This window comes from Gigantopelta aegis, unplaced genomic scaffold (genome assembly GCF_016097555.1).
Source record: "Gigantopelta aegis isolate Gae_Host unplaced genomic scaffold, Gae_host_genome ctg2337_pilon_pilon:::debris, whole genome shotgun sequence".
NCBI classification, from domain to species: Eukaryota; Metazoa; Mollusca; class Gastropoda; order Neomphalida; family Peltospiridae; genus Gigantopelta; species Gigantopelta aegis.
The window spans coordinates 59,188-83,144 of NW_024532899.1; the positions used below are offsets into that span (position 1 = coordinate 59,188).

Below are 23,957 nucleotides of genomic sequence, written 5' to 3' on the forward strand. Positions count from 1 at the left end.
CAGTTATCTGTGGCTAAGACAGTGGGGATAATGTAGGGGTGAGAGAGATTATCTGCTCTTACGTTAAATGCCACTACCAACACCCCCGTGTTTGTTATTCTTCAAATGGTATATATCGTTTGAGTATACATTCAGTATTTATTTTATAGTGATACATATGTAATATTAATGCTTTGTCTGTTTATTTTTGAAATTACCATCGTGCGATCATTGCGAGATATGAAAGAAGGTCGTATTTCAAAACAAACTAGCAACCTTCTCATTGGCTAATCTTGTTATGAAGTCTCGGGGGCCATCCTCTACGAATGTCTGGCAATACGAAATACTCTATCCCGTTACGGTTTAAGCACGCCCGCACACACACGCCAGCTATCTGTGGATAGCTAAGACAGTGGGAGTTGTGTGGTATGTGCTATCCTGTCTGCGGGCTGGTGTAGGACCCCTTGCTACTATAATGTAGCGGGTTTCGTCTTTATGTTTCAAAAGTACCACATATGTTTGACATCCAATAGCCAATGATTAATAAATCAATGTGCTCTAGTGGTGTCGTTAAACTTTTAAAACTTTTAAAACAAAGCTTACTATTTGTATTTATTTCAATTTATTTCCGTGCTCATATTTCAATTATGGTTCAAGCACGCTGTCCTGGACACGTGTCAGCCATCTGTGGCTAGTGAAAAGGCTGGGTGATGACCGGTTGATACCCGGATACGAACCCCGGTATCTACCCCGGTCTTAACCACCGACTACAGCAATAATTCGGGCATTTCTTGTGACGTCAGACCCCCACGTCTGAACACGTTCTGGGATGACTCATGGCCAAAACGAACAGATGTCACAGTTAAATAAGCACCCCGTCATTCGACACCACTCTAGGGGTCATTAACGACTTCCGCACCATCTGTTTACATTACATCAAAGGACCCCCGACGGTTAACACACCCATCAATCTGACCAACATCCGATGTTTATTGACACTAAGGTCAGGTTCCCACAGCTGTTCAAGTCATTAACCCAGTAGCGTCCCCACGCTTAAAGGTCAGCCAGCTGCACGACCCCGAGGTGCACTGAACGTGACGTCATTAGGCCACGCTCCCACCCTTAGAGGTCAGCCAATCAGAAGAGGCCACGTCCCTTAGAGGTCAACCAATCAGAGCGCAGGACAGGTCACGTGACCTAGCTCATTTGCATACATGGGGCTCAAGTGCCCCCTCTACTACTGATGTGAAAAGTCTAGAATACACAATGACTAATTAACAGTTCGGGTGTAAGGTTAGTCCCTCGTCCCGTCTCTCTGTGTTACTATTTTGATGCTGTTAAAGTTACAGTTAAAGTTTGTTTTGTTCAACGACACTACTGGAGCACATTAATTAATCATCGGCTATTGGATGTCAAACATTTGGTAATTCAGAGGAAACCCGCTATATTTTTCCTAATGCAGCAAAGGATCTTTTATATGCACACTCACACACGGGAAAGCACATACTACGACCTTTGTCCAGTTGTGGTGCACTGGTTGGAACGATAAAAACCCAGTCAGCTTCATTGATCCAACGATGTGGTTCGATCCTGCAACGCAACCAACTCAAGCGAACACTGAATTGACTGAGCTAAATCCCGCCCCATTTTGACGCTACAGTTCGGCCTTAAAGGAGGCCAGTGTTCATAATTAAAGGAGGCCAGTGTTCATAATTAAAGGAGGCCAGTGTTATTAAAGGAGGCCAGTGTTATTAAAGGAGGCCAGTGTTCATAATTAAAGGAGGCCAGTGTTCATAATTAAAGGAGGCCAGTGTTATTTAAGGAGGCCAGTGTTCATAATTAAAGGAGGCCAGTGTTATTAAAGGAGGCCAGTGTTATTAAAGGAGGCCAGTGTTCATAATTAAAGGAGGCCAGTGTTCATAATTAAAGGAGGCCAGTGTTATTAAAGGAGGCCAGTGTTATTAAAGGAGGCCAGTGTTCATAATTAAAGGAGGCCAGTGTTCATAATTAAAGGAGGCCAGTGTTCATAATTAAAGGAGGCCAGTGTTCATAATTAAAGGAGGCCAGTGTTCATAATTAAAGGAGGCCAGTGTTTATAATTAAAGGAGGCCAGTGTTCATAATTAAAGGAAGTGTTCATAATTAAAGGAGGCCAGTGTTCATAATTAAAGGAGGCCAGTGTTCATAATTAAAGGAGGCCAGTGTTCATAATTAAAGGAGGCCAGTGTTCATAATTGATGCAAAACACATTTTTATGAATTTGATGAATGTGATCCAAAAGTATGTAGGAAAATTACGGGATGAGTTCTTGATTTAAAAGTTCGCTAGTCCAAAGGTAGGATTCCAAGATTTTAAAGGGGGTGGGTTACTACAAAATATGTCATTCACATGTTGTATATAAACTGTATATTCATACCAATAAATCTACCTGTTTTTTGTGGGATGATAAAATAGCCATGCATTGCAATGTAGCACCATTGTCAAAGTGGCTACACAACAAGTCAAAGTAAGTATACCATGTTTTGTCCATGCATTAACCTGCGTACTGAAATTATACACTGTGTGTTTTCTTAGTTAATTGGTCTATTGGTCTGTTAGTTTACTCTACCTGTGATTCCTGATAGGCAGGTGTATATTTGATTGGTATCCCAGCCAATTAATTGACGCTATCTAGATACAAAAAATACATACCGGTATTGAATAATATTACCTGTCGCCCCTAAAATGGTAATGGACATAGTTTATTACTGTGAATAGTTATGTAAAACTATTGATTAAGTCCCCTGCGTGTGCTGTAACCTCACCGTGGTGCAGGGGTGTAACATTCTCTTTGAGAATGGCCAATACAGCACACAATTGAAGTTTTGAGTAAAATTCAGTATCCGTAAAATTCTGTGATATTTGTGTTTTTGCACAGTTCTTTGTACTGTTTTTGTTTGTCTTGAATTTTTGTATTGATGTTGATCATCACTTTATTTATTTGCATTACCATAGTTTGACACCAAATAGCCGATATATTTTTCGTTCTATTGATTAAGTAGACTTTCCCATCTAAAACCACAGAACTGACGCCCAATAGCCGATATATTCATTCATTCTATTGATTAAGTAGACTTTCCCATCTAAAACCACAGAACTGACCAATTAATTACGTAGTCCTAAGGAAAAGAAAACTGTCACTTGGGTATCGTGGGTTGTCGTTTTTGCTCCAACGTAGCATACTAATAGGACTAATAGTGTACATTTTTCCTTTGGATTATTTAACAGAGAAAAATACTGTTCCGTTAATGCAATTTGAAATATATTTAATTAAATAGTTTATTATATTATCACGTCATTTATGTTGTTTTACAAGTCAGGTTGATCAAAGAGAAGCGCCTTGTCGAAAATTATTGCTTTTGTTTAAACTGTGCATACTGAAGTTGGTCAGGAGCTGACGTCACTACGCTCCAAGCTAGCTGTACCGGACACCTAGGAAAAAAAAGAAAATGGCTGACCTCAGTCGGCAGGAATAATCACGATTTGTATTAACACTACGCGTTTTTCAAGTGTAAGTATGTGTTGGTGGTCCGGGTATGCATCTTTCCAACTCGTTTTTTTTAGTTTACTCTCCCTTTAATTCGAGCCATTATGTAGGCGGATGTTGGTGTGTGTTAACAGTAGGACACCACCAACGCCATATAAGGATCCTTAATTGCGAGGAAGGACATCCCCAACAGACACTCCGGAACATCGTGGCCTCCATGCGTCGGCGCTACATGGATAGTATTTCAGATAATAGACCTCTTTCACATTCCACTACGCATGTGCTAGTTGCGGAGAAACTTGTGGACGCTAACCGTGAACTCACGCGAGATATCGCAAAAATAATGCTGTTTTCAAGTTGGGGGGGGGGGGGGGGACAGACAATGGGAAGCCACGCAATAGGAATGTGAATATTTCCATGATTAATTTTTCTATCAGTAGGGAACCCGAAAATTCTGTCGACATCCAACAAATACCTATTGGATATGATTGTGAATTATTGCTTATCACGAAATAAAACAATATTTTGTTCATAACTCCCGAGAAACCATCGGTTCGGATCCGTACACAATAAATATCTGATATGGGCTGAAATAATATTAATGTGTACGCGTATATGTTGGCTTCACTGTTGCTACCGATCTGAGAATGGCCAAAAATGTAATTGTATTGCACATTATATTCGAAGCAAGATTATGTAGCCTAGTAAACATTTAAGTTTTACTTATAACATATTAAACTAGCCACCAGTTTGATAATATGGCTACAAACTCAGGATAGTCTCTTTATTATAAACTCATGAGGGTTTATTATGCGCAGTCATAAGGTACATCGTTTGAATGTTGGAAGCAAACATATTACTATTACTACGCCTTGGACGACGGACAATCAACACAAGTAAACAGGCTAAGCCTGAATTTAAGACAAAATAATTAAAATGGTGAATGCGAAAAAAAGAAAGAAAAAAAAAAAAAAAAAAAAAAAAAGAGAAAAGAAATAGGGCCTAAGAAATAAGTAAATATTTGTTTAAACTTCGTAAATATCAGGTATTTTAAATGAAGTTGTTAGTGTATGATATGAATTATAATGAAAAGTAAATAAAATATATATATAAATAAATAAATAAATAAATACATAATTTGTGGATATACATATAACAATGATTAGTAGTTGTACGACTGTCTTTTTTAGTGAAACGATAATGGGAAAATAGAGTTGTAATAAAGGTCTATGCGAGGTAGGGGTTTTGTTGTTTCTTTAGGGGGAAGGAAGGAGGGGGGGGGGTGGGGGATATTTTATTAAATATTAAATACTGATACATGTGGAGAATTAAACATTACTGGAATTCCGCGTATTTAAATATAATTCTAATTGTTAAAAGCATTCCAATTAAGTTAATGTTATTGCATGGATATTGTAATTTTGTGTTGTTACAGCCCTTCACAGGTGACGCCAGAGACTTCGTCTAAGTTAATGTTTCACTGCTTTTGGTCTTAAACCATTCCGATGTAAACTCTAGTAGACCGTTTTTCGCAGCCATTATACCATCTGATAGGTACTTTAGTGGCCAGAGATTCATTTAATTTAATTTAATTCAAGTTATTTTCGTGTTTATATCCAATTACGGTTCAAACACGCTGTCCTGGGCACACACGTCAGCTATCTGAGCTGTCTGTCGAAGACAGTGGGATAGTTGTTGGTTGGTTAGTGGTTAGAGTGGTTAGTGAAGAGAGAAAAGGGTGTAGTGACCTTTCACCTACCCACTGAGCCCTTAAAAACCCGCCCTGGGTTGGAGCTGGTACCGGGCTGCGAACCCTTTACCTACCAGCCTTTAGTCCGATGGCCTAACCACTGCGCCACCGAGGCTGGTTGCGAGATATTCACAGATCCTACGAAGCTACTTAGTACGCTCATGACAACTGTCCTCCATCATGCCCCCAAAGTTGTAAATAGCCTGGTTAGAGTCTAATTCGACAAGAGACGTTACTATTCGCGCACATGCGCAATGGGAATGTGAAAGAGGTATATTGCGAATATACTCCCTATACACTTTGCCATGGACATGAGTCACTTCTGTGAATTTAAAGATAGTCATTTTTGAGAGCGTGCCTTTTTCCTGCTGTTCATAATGAAATGAATCCTCAGTAAAACGTTTATTAAATGACTGAAATAAATTTAAGTTTTTCAACTTTACTTTATTACTTGTATTGTTGAGCGCAGTAATCATGTGAGTATGCTCACTTGTATGACACTTGTCTAATACAAATATGATAATGTGGTAATAATGTTTCTCAATTGAAAAATCAGGGCTGGTGTAAGAGGAACGCAGGTCCTACGAACCTCGGTTTCTAGGAACAGTAGTCCTATATGACCCCCATAGCTTAGGAACCATAGTCCTACCCGGACCTTCATACCTGGTTTATTTGTAAGTTGTTTTAATCTTAGGACTTGTATTCCTAACGGACGTAAATTCCTTCTACAGCAGTGACAGCAATACTAGTCCGGCAAATTAGATGTCCGTTTGTTATACTCTGCAATTTGCTGGAGCTGGCAGCTTTCCCTCTTAGTGTGATGGATAAGTATACGATTCTCTTAAAATTATTATGTGTTCACAAGTCTGTGTCAAAACATATTTTTAAGTTTGAGTATCAACTTAATTGTTTTTTGTTTATGTCATATACTTGTGGATTAGACACATGAGTTAATTTTTGTAATCGTCTTACATTTTTACACTGAAGTAGGACGAATATCTTGCTTTTTAAAAAATTATATAAGGCAACTACAAATATAAAGTAGCCTATATGTTCATGAATTCAACACGAAGAAATAAAAAAACAAAAACAATATGTAGCCCAAAATTGTTTAAAACTATATATATATGAAAACTCGTAACTATAAAAAAACAAAAAACATTTGGCGAACAGCAAAAGCTAATTTCTATATACACCAACATCATTTTTAATAATATATTTTATAAGTTTATATTTTTAACGGTAAGTCACAATCGGATTAATTGTCATTATCTTAATCTTTGTCTGATCGGACTTCCAACCCTCAGAATCCTAGTCTGTGGGACTTGCATTCCTAGGAATTTAAGTCTGTAGGACGTGCATTCCGAGGAATGTAAGTCCGTGAGATTTTTATTCCTGGTACTCCTAGTCAACAGGACTTTCAATCCTAGTATTCCTAATCCTCTGGAATTTGTTTCCGATATTTTGCTTAGTACATATATACGATTCGTGAAAATCGTTGAAATAAAACTTTGAAAAGTGTTATTAGTTCTAAAAATAGTTAGTACAAATAACTAGTAATATAATGATCAGTTACTACGTGTACAATATAAAACAACAGGAATAATAAGCACAAATACTTTTCATAGATGAACCATTACAAATAGCACCAAATCACATGCAATTAATTATCACTGACTGCCTTATGGCAGTTTTCACCATCATAAGCATAAAACACGAGTTGGGGAAAGGGTATCTGGCCGTTAGGAACACCATAAGCATTCGACACTGGGTGGGGGTCGGAAGGGGGATCGGTCACCCCCCAGCATGGGTTGGGGGAGGGGGGGGGGGGGCAATGGACACGTTCGTGCAAAATGAGCTGGCCTGAAATCTTCACCATATATTTCCATCATTCCAGTCACAATATATAGCTTCTTGGTAGTAATACGTTGTGTTTTCGTTTCATTCAGGCGACCCACTGAGCTGTTAAAACCCAGTCTTAGTCATTGATATTTCTATTAATTGATAAATCTTAATAAAAAAAAAACATAATTATATTTTTATAGATGGTATGGTTGGTTGGGACTAAGATATCGTAGAGTCCAGAGACTGATATGTCGTATGTTAGACCAAATTAATTTTTGAAAATGAGCAAAATTGACAAAACAGGCACATGTTCAGTAAGTTATACAAAGGTGAGGTCTAGACTGTGGCAAGTAGAAATTTGCTTTGAAGAGGGGTGTTTAGACCACGCCACCCCACCCCACACCCTATGTACACACGCCTTCAACATTATTGACAAAAAGGCACAAACTTAAAATTATATAATAACAAGATAATTTAAATATCACATTTTATTAGTTGAAATTATTATTATTATTATTATTATTATTATTATCAAATACCAGTACATAACGTCTAACAGATAATTGTGTTGGTATATCATATGGGCAAGTTATACTTATTTGCGAGTACTAATACATGCTTCGAATTATGGAAAATGTTTTCGTGTTACTTTTAAATGTTTAAGCATTTATTACTTGGAACAACACGCATTGAATAAAAACCTTGGTTCTGCTCATGTTACCAGGTAATCAAAATGTGTATAAACTCTTCAAAATGATATAAATGGAACATATTGTAATAAATAGAAACTATTTAAATAAAGAGAGGCGCCAGTATTGTAAGTGACTTAAATAAACCAGAAAGGAAACTGCTTTTCGGTTTGTTTACATCATAATTTATTTTTTATGTGTACCACCGGACTTAAATTTTGATTGTCCAGGAATATCCTGGCAGTCTGACCAGTATTTCTAAGGAACGTATTGGACCTAGGACATGCATTCCTAGGAGATTATTTCCGGGTTGACAACTGTTCCTACGGACTTGCATTCCATTTACACCAACGATGCCGACTCTATATCCTGCGTATTTGTACAGTGTAGGCGCGGGAATTAGCCTAGTGGTAAAACGCTCGCTTGATGCACGGTTGGTTTGGGATCGATCCCCGTTAGGCTATTTCTCGTTCTCGCCAGTGCACCACGACTGATATGGCAAAGGCCGTGGTATGTGCTATCCTGTCTGTGATATGTGCATACAAAATATTCTTTGCTGCTAATGGAAATATATAGCGGGTTTCCTCTCTAAGACTATATGTCAAAATTACCAAATGTTTTAATTCCAATAGCCGATGATCAATAAATCAATGTGCTTTATTGGTGTCGTTAAAAACAAAAAAACAAAAAAAACAACAACAACAAAAACACACACACTTTTTACCGTTCACACATTGTACACACGCCTACTGTTATGGCTGGGGTGGGGGGGGGGGGGGGGCGGTGTCTACTAGATACTATTATACCAAATGAGCCTTTCACTTACCATAGCTGTGTACATACAATTATGTAACAATGCAAAAGAAACCCACAGATTTAACGCAAATAATTTCTCATAGAGTGTATACTAATACTATACATTTATATCATTCAGGGATGGCATAAATTGTTAAAAAAGTAAACTTATTTGTGAAACACGTTTTTAAATATACTAACAGACATTTTGAAACATATTTTTCAAATATTTAGTTTTAATACATATTATACTCATCGCTAGTAACATATCTTCATTCTTTGTGTTTACAGTTAACCGTTAGTTTTAATGATTATAGCAGCCTATTTGTGTTCATTTATAAAACTGCTCACTTCATTAAAAGGGCTTGAAGGTTTTTGTAATCTTCTTAAGTATTCAATCATTATATGATGGATTAAAAATACATTGATGGTCGTCTATTGAAAGTAATGACATGTAAGGTATTCTCCAACAAGTTTTAGATTACAATGCAAAAGTCAACTGCAGATTTATATATTCAACTTATGTCTGCTGTTAGAAATGTAATACATATGCTCGTAATTTCTTACATAGGAAATCACATTCCTTTGTGGCACCCCGCTAGTTTATGGTTAATTAAGTCATATTTTAGGCATTTATTGCCCTTTTTTTCTCCATAAGGTAACGTTTGTGTGCTGGCAAAGTGCTAAATGGTTACGTGGACCCTGAGTGTGCTTTGTGAATACGACTTAACGCGCACTCTCCACATTTAAATACAGTTAAAGTTCTGTTCACAGATGGATTCTGAAAATGAATAATATTAGATTTGCCAATATTAATATTGTTTTTATTACACCATAGATTAAGACAATACAGCATAACTTGCAAGTCCGACTCAGTTTAGGCCAATAGTACAAGATCATCAGCATGTAGCAAAACACAAACCTCTGATAATGAATCAAAAGCTGCTTTCTTAATATATATATATATATAACATATATATATATATAGAAGATATATATATATACAGAGTATATATATATATATATATATATATATTTCCTATATATATATATATACATACTGAAGGAGTAAAGAAAATAAATAAAACTATAATGCATGGTGACAAAAATAATACTTTCGAGTTTTCAAGGTTCATATTCCTTATCAACATGACGAGTTAACGTATTGCGTACTAACAGGAAAAGAAGGAATAAAGTCAGGAATAGTTATGTAGGTGCATAGTCCCGACCAGATCCAACACAAACACGTTTGTCATTGATCAACTTCACTACCACAAGCGTTCCCGTTTTGTTGAGGTCACACCATACTTCACAGATTCCTCCAATGTTGATGTTTCTACGTAACCCCACGCCGCTTATTTGTGTTGTAAATGTGCATACGTCCTTTACTTGGTCGTGTTCTCGAACATTTCTTCTAAAAAAAGAATATTCGATAAATGCATATGTTTTAAATACATAGATATACCCCCAGGCATTTCTTATAGGGCTGTTAAATCAGTTACAACTAGAAAGGTGAAGGGAATATATTACAGCATGAACCCATGATTCAAACACCAAACCTAAGTATACTTTACAAACTATGAATTATCTACATAGTCTAAATTCAATATCAACCCCGGATATAATGGTTCCTGTGGTAGCCGTGCGGGAACGTTGAGTGAATGTATGCAGGGGTCAAACCGTACTCAAACCCTGACTCAGACAAAGCAATGACGATATTTGTGTTTCTTTAAATATTCATATAATTTTAATACTGACTGTTTTTAATATATACTGACAGGCCGTAATTGTATGTCATATATTGAATCATTCCAAAAGTTAATTAGTACGTCCTTTTAACACAAACAACATATTCCAAAGACTGTCTTACGTTTGCTGCTGTTGTTAATATCTTATCAGTGTCTTAACAGCTATTGCAATCACAGGGTTAGGGTTGGGGTTATTGCAGCAGATTGCCTGATATTCATGTCCGTTTTCGTATGTATGAAATGCGTGAACTTGAAAATCCACTTTGGTATATTACAAACACTAGAATGACCAGAAACGCTATGAAAATACTTAAAGATGATTGTATGAACAAAAACAAAAATCATCCACAAACTGTGTGAATCGGCGAAACCTTTCGCTTATAAGTTTGCAGATGGTTTATTTTTGTTCATACCCAAAAGAAAGTAGAAGAAAGATAAGACAATCATTAAGATTAAATTTCAAACATACTTACAAATAATAATACTAAAACGTCATGGCTATTTTGAATTATTTTATTTTCTAAAAACATAACGTTCAATAAGATAAATTACCTACATAAAGTGACGTCAGTGGGCTGTACCGATTGGATGACGTTAAGTAATTAATGCAACGAGAATGTAATTATAGATACATGTATGATGATGGAATGATTAGCTGTTAAAATAACATATACCACGTACATTGTTGTACGAAACATAACTTCTATTACCTGACTGAGGCAGATTCTCGTATGCATTCAGTTTTTCATAAGGCGTTGCATCATGGGATTGTAAACTGTCGTATGTGTTGGTCGATTCATTTGGCATCATTGTAGTGTCTGAAATGGAGAAACATATTTGAAGATATCGTAAGCAAAGAGGTATTCAACATAACATTAATATAAAATAATTATGTAGATTTATATGAATATAATTATATTATATTTGGAAACATTGCAAATAGTGTTAAAATCAAAACTAATTTTATATGATTAGCTATGTTGGTTTATACAAAGGGAATATTATGGATATTTTTTATGCTATTACACACCATGTCATAACAATTACTCAATATCTAACTAGTTTAATATTGGAGCATGTGGACTGACGTAGTAGCTTTTGAATTTCAATGACGTCGGTATTAGAGTGACGCCCTGCAGAAAATGAATTTGTTCCACAACGGATCCTTTTTTTAGAACGCAGGGATACTTTAAATACAAAATTGCTATTGAAAATGTGTTGTTCAATGATGACTAACGTATCTAACCGTGTTTGTACAAAATAGTATAATAAAAAAATGTACTATTATGAAATGTGAAATTACGGTAAGATAGGTTGTTATATTTAACCTATTGTATATCACGCCAAAACGATGGTATCTGTCGTCAACCTGCTACACAATGTCAGCGTCACATCTATTCAATGCCACTCAGCGTGAATTTCAACACCTCATCAAATGACAATTATTTCAAGATTCGCGCCAAAATCTAAACTGTATATTGCTGACGTCATGTTGCTAATTGTGACGTCATATAGGTTTACGTGTGACGTAAACGACTATCTGACCCAATTCGTGTACAAATTATAAGTACATGTTGTAGGTTTGGACATCAGTTTACTTTTGTCTTGAGATACCAAACCTGTTCCTGATTTTATAAATGCACTATGCTATGTAAGCTCATTTAGTATTATATATATATATATATATATATATATATATATATAGATAGATAGATAGATAGATAGATACCAGTTCGTTTTTGTTACAAAATATACACGGTAATGTTGGCTGCATCTGCATTTACCTGAACCAGTTGTCTGTTGAACTGTGTCCATTGTGATGTCTTGATAACTAAATGGAGAGAAAGAACATGACAAGTCAAAGCAAACGTGTAACATGTCCATGTGTAGTATACAGAGATTATTATACGAACCTGACACAAGTTTCGTAAAATCATTATGACTCATACGTGAATGTAATCATGTCTTTATTATCAATATTATTATTTTTATTATTTATGAATAATGACTGTATCATAATGTTTCAAGTAACTAGAAGGAGTCGACGATATGCTGTCTTGTTCAGAAATGAGATAATTTTTGTAAGCTAAGTCATTTTTCCTTTATAGATCGTCCCTTGATCTAATGACAAACCAATGTCAAAACGAAATAAATGTTAGTTTATTAATGAAATATAAAATGTAACTACACATTTCACATACACACAGCTAACATTGGAGAAGCAACGTCATGTTATAAAAGTTTAAAGTTTGGTTTGTTTATTGACACCACCAGGACACATTGATTAATTGGTAATTCTGACACATAGTTATCAGAGGAAACCCGCTACATTTTATTTAATGCAGCAAGTGATCTTTTATATGCACTTTCCCACAGATAGGAAAGCACATACCTCGGCCTTTGACCAGTCGTGGTGCATAGACGAGAACGAGGAAAAGCAAAAACCCAATCATTTGAATGGATCCGCCGAGGTGATTCAATATATGAAAGAAAGAAAGAAATGTTTTATTTAACGACGTACTCAACACATTTTGTTTACGGTTATATGGCGTCAGACATCGGGTTAAGGATCACACAGATATCGAGAGAGGAAACCCGCTGTTGCCACTGCATGGGCAACTCTAGTTTATATGCAGTCTACTATAATAAACAACTCTGTCACATAAGCTAAATAAGGTTTTGGTACCAGTCCAGACACATTGAGACACATTAAGACAAACTTCCAGGACAGATCAATTACAAATAAAATTGTTAGGTATATTATTAATTATGTTATACTCACACGCTCGTTTCCTTTTGGCGTTTAGATTCTGAAACCAATAAGGTTAACTAAATTGTATATAATGTAATATAGTATAGTATAATATAGCATAGCATAGCATAGCATAGCATAGCATAGCATAGCATAGCATAGCATAGCATAGCATAGCATAGCACAGCACAGCACAGCACAGCATAGCATAACATAACATATGTAGTGAACACACATTTTATAGTTGTAAACTTAAAACGTTTAAAGCTCTTACCTTAGCCAGTCAATTCAATGTGGAAAACAATATGTGGTGATGTGTTGCATGAACTGTGTGTGTGTGTGTGTGTGTGTGTGTGTGTGTGTGTGTTGGGGGGTACCCAGTTGTCGTTAAATCTCAAGGGGATACAGATTTGAATTAAAAAAATCATTTTCATTTTCTTCATAAATATTTTTTTCTTAGCCCTACCTTTTATGTGGGATTACTTATAAACACAAACAAATAATTACTGAGAGAGAGAGAGAGAGAGAGAGAGAGAGAGAGAGAGAGAGAGAGAGAGAGAGAGAGAGAGAGAGAGAGAGAGAGAGAGAGAGAGAGAGAGAGAGAGAGAGTAAAAGAAACCACCATGGTTATTCCATGCAGGATGATGTGCTGCATCATTTTCCAGTGGAGGTCAGCTTTGAAAAGTGTATGTGGGACACTAGAGGTCACTAAAGGTCAAGGGGTACACATGAAAGAAAACATTAAATTCTAATATTTTGTCATAAGCATTATCTTCATTGTCCTACTTTTTATGTAGGATTACTTATAAGCACATGTGTTGCTTTAAAATGTCTATTTGCACAGTATTCAATACACAATGTCAACTTTAACGTCACTTTTCTCAGTTCAATTGATTTTTCGATTATAAAAATGGGTTTCAAATAGGATATCGTTCTAGCCAAGAAAGGCAAAGCAGCCACTATGGTTATTCCACGTAGGATTATGTGCCACATCATATTGCAGTGGATGTCAGCTTTGAAACGTCTGTGGGGGTCACCAGAGGTCATTAACGGTCAAAGAGTACAAATTAAATTTGAAGGAAAAAGTAAATTTTCATTTTCTTCAACAATATTATATTCACTGTCATCCATTTGTTGGGGTGATAGTAGGTACATGTGTTTGCATACCTTTTACCATGTTGTTGTGGCCTCTAACCGGAAGTACCATTACTCATATTGAAATCTAAATGCTACTTAGGAATCCTCACACTGGGCCTAATCCACGAATGCCATACATTCCTTCTTTCATAATTAGTGTACCCTTCAATAGCGACGCTGAGTATAGTTTGTAACTCTATTTATTTATTCTTGTTCGTGAATTTTCCAATATAATCATTGATTAAATGTATCCGAAGTTCTACAGTCGCATGTTTTGATTTAATTATGAACAGCGCGTTAGCGTTTAAAGGCTGACCCAAACCCAACAAAGATGGCCGTATCTAGCCAATTCACTACTTTTTGCTCCACGGATTAAAAATAGTTCCAACATTGAACACGTTTTTAGCCATGGTAGAATGGAGATAAACATCATCTGATGTCAGATTGGAGGTAGTTTATCGTGCAGCTAACACCGCTAAATGTTACATTTAAAACCTCACGCTAACCCGTTCTGTTTGAAATGTCATTTAGCAGTGTTAAATGCACGATAAACTACCTCCAATCTGATGTCAGATGATGTTTATCTCCTAAATGCCTCATTCATGGAGAACAATTACAAGCTCCAATATCACGAAGCTCCAATCCCCAAATCTCTAATGGAAGGCATGTTATAAACAGCTCGCCTCTCCAGAAATCTCTCTCTCTCGTCTCTCTCTCTCTCTCTCTCTCTCTCTCTCTCTCTCTCTCTCTCTCTCTCTCTCTCTCTCTCTCTCTCTCTCTCTCTCTCTCTCTCTGTGTGTGTGTGTGTGTGATAAAACTAAATCCTATTTTAAACCGCCTTTCTAAATTAAAAAAAATAAAATCTGTCGAACTGAGAAACTTGGCATTAGATTTGAAGTTCTGTGTTGAATACTGTGCAAATCGAAATTTTAAAGCAACAGTTTGGCTAATTCTGTGTGTTATTTGTGTTTATAAGTAATCCATCATAAAAGGTAGTTAGTGCCATGGGTCAGACTATCCTTAGTTTATTTGGTCTTAAACAAAATATTCGGGTTAACTTTGTGTAAAATATTACTTCAAATGCCCTAAACCTAATTCATAATTCTTAACAAGTGATTGGCACCATTCCATTAGAAGTTGATTAATAAAAATGTTATTAAATGGGGGTTTTCACATTGCCACGTTATAGGTCTACGAGAAGTAAGTTGTGGCTATACCAGCCAGTATAGCTGCATGAGGGCCGTTACAACTCCACTTGGTCCCATAACAAGGCCCATTTAAAAACATAATATCATTTCATAAAACCAGATAATGGGCTCACGGATAGTCAATGATTGAGAAACAATGTTTTCTTATTTCATGAACATAGATAAATAATTTAACATTTGATAATCAGTGTACTGTAAACATAAACTGACCCGATCTAACTACGAAACCTTTTCTCAGCAAGATGAAATTGATGAGCACGGCAGCGACACTGGTGACAACCAATCCTATCACAAGACCGACAGCAACTCCCACTCCTAGTCCAGACGTAGACGATTCTAGAACATACATTATCCAACTTAAATTAGTCAAGAATACCATGGTTGGTCGTGGGATAACATGTTGCAAGACTTACCAAATGTATTTAACAACCGTGGGCAAAATGTAGTCGGATATATTTTAAAACAATAAATTGTACCTAACAGAACATCAAGCCATAACAAACCCAGATTAAATTTTTAATGTATGTTACATCTTGAACAGGCTCGTGTTTTTCTTTATAAATTAACAAAAGAAAACAAAAAGTATAGTATATCTGTACAGCAAACATCTGCTTTATATATAAAGCAAGAATACAGCTATTTTAATTAAAGAGAATTCAAAGACAAAGGACACTTGTAGCGAAACGCTCTCTTTAGTCCAGACAGGGAATATTCGACATACAGCACAGTCAGTTTTTACTAGTAAGACGAAAAAACGTATTGTAATCGTAAAAGAAATAAAAAATACAATAGATATGTAAATAACGCCACGACATCAGTGATACTACAGCAACCAAGTAATGAACAACCAGCTCTCCACGACTGACATATCAAATGTGCTGTCTTGTCTGTGGCAAAGTCTATATCAAAGATAACTTACTGTGATAAATAAATGGTATGTAGTGTGACGGAATATGGTTGACTATTTCACAGACTCGAACTGCTACAAACTATTAAAAATTAAATGAGGCATTACACTTATGTATTTTATTTGTAAAACAAATATAATGTACTCACTGGAAAAGGGCAGGGTCCTGCAAGTAGTCAAACAGAAACCGCTGTCGTCTTTCCTAGATGAAGAGAATATTTTGAAGAAGTATGAGGAACTGGATTGCAAGTGATCGACATGTAAAGTAAAAGTGTTGTTGTCTCTGTGAGTAGTTAACATGGACACGATATCCCAGCGTGTGTTCTTTGAGAGACGCTGTTCAACAGAGAACCTGTTTGATTTGTCGGTTCTGTCGTAATTCCACTCCAAATCCAAGCTGGTCTCTGACTGATCTGTGCAGTAACACGAATCTGGAGCTGATTCCAGAACTACAAAATACATATTTAATAAGTCTACTTTTAAAACATAATCTGTATTTTAAAAATAGGACTTTACTTGTCAATGTCTGGGTGACAAGTGAATGATAAATCTGAACCATATGCATCGACCAAAAAGAAATTCAAGTTGGCCGTTGGTTAACATTTATGTTGTGAGTTATTTGAAAACATATTTAACGGGTAACAGTAGTGTTGTGAAACAATGAGTTGTAAGATGAATGGTATCTAACGGACATATTAATATTTAATATGTTATGTCTTACATATTCTCAAAAATAAGATATTAAAACAAACCTGTGTGTTCTAACTATGCTAATTACGGTTCTTGTTTTTTCACAGTATACTTGTGGTGCATCCCTAAACATTCGCATATGTAGTGTTACCTGCGGTAGACGGTTCGGATTTAACATCATTATTACGTCATCATCACAGAGTAGCCAAGCAGATTTTACAAAATCGATCTCCAACATACGAGGTATTTCAAATAGGTGTGCAATAATATCTGTAATTACACTGCTGTTTGTTAATAAAAATGGATGTATTAAACAATTATTTCTCAATGATTTTATTTAAAATTTTAGTATGCATGACGACTGGACGTCAGTGGTAAAGCGTTCGACTGATGCGTGGTCAGTCAAGGATCGATCCCCGTCGGTGGTACACTGGGCTATTTCTCGCTCCATCAAGTGCACCACGCCTGGTATATAAAATACCGTGGTATGTGCTATCCTCTCTGTGGGATGGTGGAAATAACAGATTCCTTGCTGCTAATGTAAACATGTAGCGGGTTTCCTCTCTAAAACTATGAAAACATAACCAAATATTTGACATACAATAGCTGATGATTAATAAATCAATGTGTTCTAGTGGTGTCGTTAAACAAAACAAACTTTAGTATCCATAGTACTATAGTATATATTGTCAGAAGCCACAGAAAGAAAACAAAAAGAGTAAAAATACATTACAGTTTTAGTCAGTCTGACTGTTTGAAGTAAAGTTATCACCAACAGGAAACGTGTTTGAATGCTTCATAGTTTCAGGCTGCGGTGCGGAAACACAATGTTCATTTGCAGGAAGAAATGGCTCTAGTGTTTACTGTAACAGACTTTCACTTGGTTATCCTGTCTGAGATGCATTTCCTCGGAAACTCGGAGCATTTACCCAAGGGAGACGTGCTTGAATCATCAGTAGATGTAAGCGTGCGTCAAATGATTGGCTGGGTAATTGATTGAATGTTTCACTGATACCTGTACTGGCAAACATAAATGAAAACCGCACCTAACGATACATTGGTGGGGCTGGTGGGGGGGGGGGGGGGGGGTCTAACAATATAGATAACACAGTAAAAATGCAGACATCTAAAATATAATATTGGGGGCATTCGTTGAACCATTTTCACAAGAGAACTATTGTAAAACTGAAATGGTGTTTGGATAGTAATTTAACCATTTACACAATGAAAATTTAATAACCTGACAGCAAGACATTTTTCGTTATTCTTTCCCATCCTGGGTCGGGACGTAGCCCAGTGGTAAAGCGCTTGCTCGATGCGCGGTCGGTCTGGGATCAATCCCCGTCGGTGGGCCCATTGAGCTGTTTCTCTTTCCAGCCATTGTACCACGACTGGTATATCAAATGCCGTGGTATGTACTATCCTGTCCGTGGGATAAAATATCCCTTGCTGCTAATCAAAAATAGTAACCCACGAAGTGCCGACAGCGGGTTTCCTCTCTCAATATCAGTGTGGTCCATAACCATATGTCTGACGCCATATAACCGTAAATAAAATGTGTTGAGTGCGTCGTTTCTTTCTTTCCTTCCCATCCTCTAAAGTACAAACAGTTTTGATGAATTGCCTTTATTATTGTTAAATGATTAAACTAGAGATAATATTTTGAAAAGTATCACCAATCCTCACAAAAAGAAAGAAATCCACAACACACAATAACACATTAAATGCATACACCACTAAAAGTAAGTCATGTGTTGAAATAAATATACCATTTTTTGCATAACCATAATATGTTCATAATATACTGATTTTTATTTGCATAAATTAACAAGATTAATTCCAGATTTAGGTTGAACTAGTTCAGACATTCTTACTGCACAAAACAAGGACTGGCTATCATCACTACATGTGTGATTCACCTGGGACAATTATCTTCTTCTTTTTTTTTTTAAATTTGGTGGACAGCGTGTTATGATTTACTTCGCTCCTACCACTACGGACTTCCGATTATCAACCTGGTTGAAAGCGAAATTGATTCTGAGAGAAGTCACGGCGGTAATCGAGTAGGCCTAACCTTATTTACTTCCTGGTTCAATTTCTTTGTTTTTAAAAGAAAAAATGAAACCTGAGAAAAATGTGCACCGACTGCACAGATAAAATACATTGGTGCTATTGGGTGTCAAATAATTCTATGGTCCACCAAAATCAAACAAATAAAGTTTTCTCAACATCTTTGTTTAAAATCAAGGTTTCAAAACAGTGTAAAGAACTCTGACTGCTTTGTTTAATACAAATACAAATATCGGGAAAGAATGCATTGCGGACATTGAATTTTGCACAAAAGCAATTTGTTATGTTGGGCATTCTCAAAGAGAATGTTACACAGCTTATGTTTATGAGGTTACATGACGCAAAACGTGGTGTCAAAAAAATCTACGGACAAATGAGAACTATCTCATACATTTAGGCCCTTATTCGTACATAGGCTAAGATAGTCGTGTAGTCAAGATTCTGAAATAACTACGAAAATAGGTCATTGTTTTAGTTTGTTCAGAACATGATTAAGCACTTAAACGATTACATCGCTGACCAACGAAACCAATCGGTAACATGTGAGTTTCTGAAAGCAATAAAAAAATAAACCGCCTGACGCTGACATCTTTGTTTACAATAACAAGGGAATCATAATAGCGTTGCGATTCGTTCAAATCAGATCTCATCGCATTATTGAAATACTCAAGCATTTTGTGGCACATTTCTTGACGACATGTATCAAGGCTGAATACGAGGAACGAATATTTGCCTTGATTTATGAAGATGCAGGTAACTATACAAGAAAAAGTTCTGCCTAGGAAATAGGTCGAATTAAAACTAATATGTTATTTGCATCTCATTGACAAGCATCTTTTTCCGGAAAATCAATTATTTTGCGCAGTTCGTCTAACCTGTAGTCATGTTCAGTTGTAATTCACAACAATATGCTTGTAGAGGGGTACTTCAAACTCGTCTATGGTAGATACCTGGCAAACAGAAAATAACCTCTACCTCTCTCTCAAGACTGACTCTCTTGCTGAGTCGCATTCTCGCATCCAGTGTGTCAATGTGGATTACACTGTCGACGTTTTACTAACAATCAACAATTAACACCTATCTTTGACAGCACACTTACGTGATATGTTTGCCCAGGCTGAAAAAGATTAGATGAAGTAGCCTCCCACCCTTCACCCCCGGTGGTGCTACCAGGGACAATATCGCTGGCTGGAGCGGGAGGTGGTGTAGAATATACCTAGCGGACCCCTTTGAATTAATGATTTAAATACACAAAGAACTACTCAATATTGCACTGTAACGCTGGCTGAGCCTGTCAGAGAACCATACTCTATGCAGACAGTCCAAGTGACTCAATCAAATAAGCAAAGATTACTCACCAGTGACAATAACGCTGGCTGAGCCTGTCAGAGAACCAGGGGGCTCAGACACAGTGCAAGTGGAAAATAACAAAAATCGAGAAGAAAATATGTGACAATAACGCTGTGTGCCTGTCGACCCCCTTCACACATGCCTAGCAGAGCACTTAGTAAAAGAACAACTCACGTAAATAACAAAATCAACTCCCAAACAATTGATTCTCAAATCAATCGGAGAATAAATATTCTGATGAAAACAAAAGTTTTTCTCATTTTATTCATATAGGTTTACAACATTCAAATGACAAAAACATGGCTTATTTACATACCAATCTATTTTAAAGACACCGGCAAAGTAGTCTCAATAAATAACAAAAGATTTTTTAGGCACCAGATCTTTGACCCAATAACGCTGTCAGTTGCCTGTAAAACAAGACACCATATCTAAGCAGACACAGTTGTAAGTACCGTACGTAATAAATAACAAAAGATCTTACTCAGGAGTCAATAATGACGCTGGCTGAGCCTTTCGCATCCACCATGTCATAGGAGACAGTTGTAGTTACTCACTAACAATCAACAATTATCTACTCATCTTTGACATAACGCTGGCTGAGCCTGTCAGCCCAACCATATCCTGCAGACAGTTAAGTGTCTCAATAAATAACAAATATCTACTCACCAGTGACAATAACGCTGGCTGAGCCTGTCAGAGAACCATATCTAGCAGACAGTTGAAGTGTCTCAATAAATAACAAAGATCTACTCACCAGTGACAATAACGCTGGCTGAGCCTGTCGGAGAACCATATCTAGCAGACACAGTTGAAGTGTCTCAATAAATAACAAAGATCTACTCACCAGTGACAATAACGCTGGCTGAGCCTGTCAGAGAACCATATCGAGCGGACACAGTTGTCGTTGAACACGTGTACTCTCCTTGGTCAGAGTCTCGGAACGCAGCAATCTGTAACACAGGACCATCAACTACACGTGTCCTGCCGCGAGTCCACTCGAGCGTAGGGGTGGCTGGGTTACTGTCAGCGGAACAGCGTAATATGAGCAGTTTCCCCCGCTCTACTCTTGTGTGTTTATCTGAGGATATCGTCACCCGTGCGGAATCTTTACAGATCAGTAGAAAATGAATAAAGACATACACACGAATAAGATATACTCATACATACAGCCAAATAAATATATCAATAAACAGACCAGTAAAGAAACAGAGAAAAGATATAAATAATGATATACAGCTTAAGTAGCATGTGGCTAATTGTTTTACATACACATGGTTAATCACCATGTATAGAACCTTAGACATAAATATAACACATGTACATGTTTTAAAAATGTAGAAGAAGCCACTTTGGCCGAGTAGATAAGATGCTGGACTGTCAAATGAATTAGTGCAGAAGGTTTCAATATCTGCCAATCGACACTTCGACACTTCAGTAGTATCTGTTACTCTGATACTAGTTCATACAAAATTACGTTAATTTACTGACCACGTAAAAACATGTTATCACCATGGATCCGACATATATCTAACCAACATGAACAAATGAATAAATGAATGTTAAAACAACACCCACTCTATATATAAAAAAACCCACATATCGACTATTTATATATATATAGAGAGAGAGAGAGAGATAGAGAGAGAGAGAGAGATAGAGATAGATATAGAGATATATAGATATATATAGAGATATATATATAGAGAGAGAGAGGGAGGAGAGAGAGAGAGAGAGAGAGAGAGAGAGAGAGAGAGAGAGAGAGAGAGAGAGAGAGAGAGAGAGAGAGAGAGAGAGAGGAGAGAGAGAGAGAGTAGAGAGAGAGAGAGATTTTCTGAGAGAGAATAGAAGAGAGAGAGAGAGACAGTACAGTTACAACTTATGGACGTAAAATTTGTCAGTACGATCCAAACATATATGTTAACTATACTAACACTGAACACTTGACTACACATTATTACTGCATCCATACCAATACAATGCCACATACTAATATATTATATAATAATATCATATTGTAAAGTAATATATTAGTATTACTTGCAGTACTCATTGAGCTGCACTGAGTTACACTTAGGTCTCGATTGTCCGTCTCTGTCTGTACACTTGTCTCCATTACTACTAAACACTAACATATTACATACTAATATACTACACACTGAAATAGTGCTACTTACAATACACACTGAGCCGCACTGTGTTATACATGGTCTTAGTTGTCCGTCTCTGTGAAGTATTCCCAGCTGTAAACTTGTACTCGTCTCCATTATTACTATATACTAACATATTACATACTAATATACTAGAAACTGAAATAGTGTTACTTACAATACACACTGAGCTGCTTCGAGTTGGACTCAGGTCTGGATTGTCCGTCTCTGTCTGTGAAGAGATTCCCAGCTGTACACTTGTACTCGGCTCCGTTGTCTTCCTTTGATGGTTTGAACGTGTAGTTGGGTCGTGTGTGTTCTATAGTATTGAGATAGAGATAGAGAGAGAGAGAGAGAGAAAGAGAGATAGAGAGAGAGATAGAGATAGAGAGATAGATAGAGATAGAGATAGAGATAGAGATAGAGAGAGATAGATATAGAGAGAGAGATAGAGAGAGATAGAGAGAGAGATAGATAGATAGAGAGAGAGATAGAGATAGAGATAGAGATAGAGAGAGATAGGGAGAGAGAGAGAGATAGATAGAGAGAGAGACAGAGATAGAGAGAGAGATAGAGAGAGAGAGGGATAGAGAGAGATAAAGAGAGAGAGAGATAGAGATAGAGAGAGAGAGAGAGAGAGAGAGAGAGAGAGAGAGAGAGAGAGAGAGAGAGAGAGAGAGATAGAGAGAGAGAGAGAGAGAGGAGAGAGAGAGAGAGATAGAGGAGAGAGAGAGAGAGAGAGAGAGATAGAGAGAGAGAGCGGACAGAGACAGAGAGAGAGAGAGAGAGAGAGAGAGAGAGAGAGAGAGAGAGAGAGAGAGAGAGAGAGAGTTAACAAGAAGACAAAAAAAAACCCCGTTACATCCCGCTTGGAGAGAGGTGGATTGACAGCTATGGTCTCCAACCTACCTCAGTTAAAATTTCATCTGACTAACACAACAACAACAAAAATCTCCACCACCAGCACCACAAAAACACTTACCTACAACATACTTAATAGCAATCACAGAAAGCAGTGCGTACACCCACACAGCCATTATCCAACTGATATCTATACACTGAGTTTCTTCCAGGTACAACGCGTATACTGTTTTTTGCAGTTTACAGAACAGAACAGAACAGAACAGAATGTATTTACACTCTGGCCGTTCAGCAACGGCATAGGAGGGCGACATAATACAGACATCAACAAAACATCTAGGTCAAACGTAGCTGCTCCTATCTATATATAGGCGTATGTACAAGGGAAAGGGTTCGGGGTCGAAGCCACCCCTGCTCAAACGATTTTTTGTCTTTTTAAAAATATTTGTTTAGGAGAGCATGACTAGAACTCCCGTAGAAGCTGTGCTCGTTCAGAGCTCC

General features: G+C 36.9%; 1 protein-coding gene and 1 long non-coding RNA gene across 2 annotated transcripts; both read right to left on the bottom strand.

Moving 5' to 3' along the window:
- Nucleotides 1-9,598: 9,598 nt before the first annotated feature.
- On the bottom strand, nucleotides 9,599-13,145 carry LOC121391401. The gene is made up of 4 exons (XR_005960363.1): nucleotides 13,114-13,145; nucleotides 12,116-12,162; nucleotides 11,042-11,149; nucleotides 9,599-9,997 (listed from the first exon to the last, which is right to left on the bottom strand). It is a non-coding gene; the product is annotated as an uncharacterized LOC121391401 (long non-coding RNA).
- Nucleotides 13,146-15,612: 2,467 nt separating this feature from the next.
- On the bottom strand, nucleotides 15,613-23,632 carry LOC121391402. The gene is made up of 4 exons (XM_041523048.1): nucleotides 23,578-23,632; nucleotides 21,293-21,553; nucleotides 16,485-16,784; nucleotides 15,613-15,764 (listed from the first exon to the last, which is right to left on the bottom strand). The coding sequence occupies exons 1-4, from the start codon at nucleotides 23,630-23,632 to the stop codon at nucleotides 15,613-15,615; spliced, it is 768 nt and encodes a 255-aa protein (XP_041378982.1).
- Nucleotides 23,633-23,957: the final 325 nt, after the last annotated feature.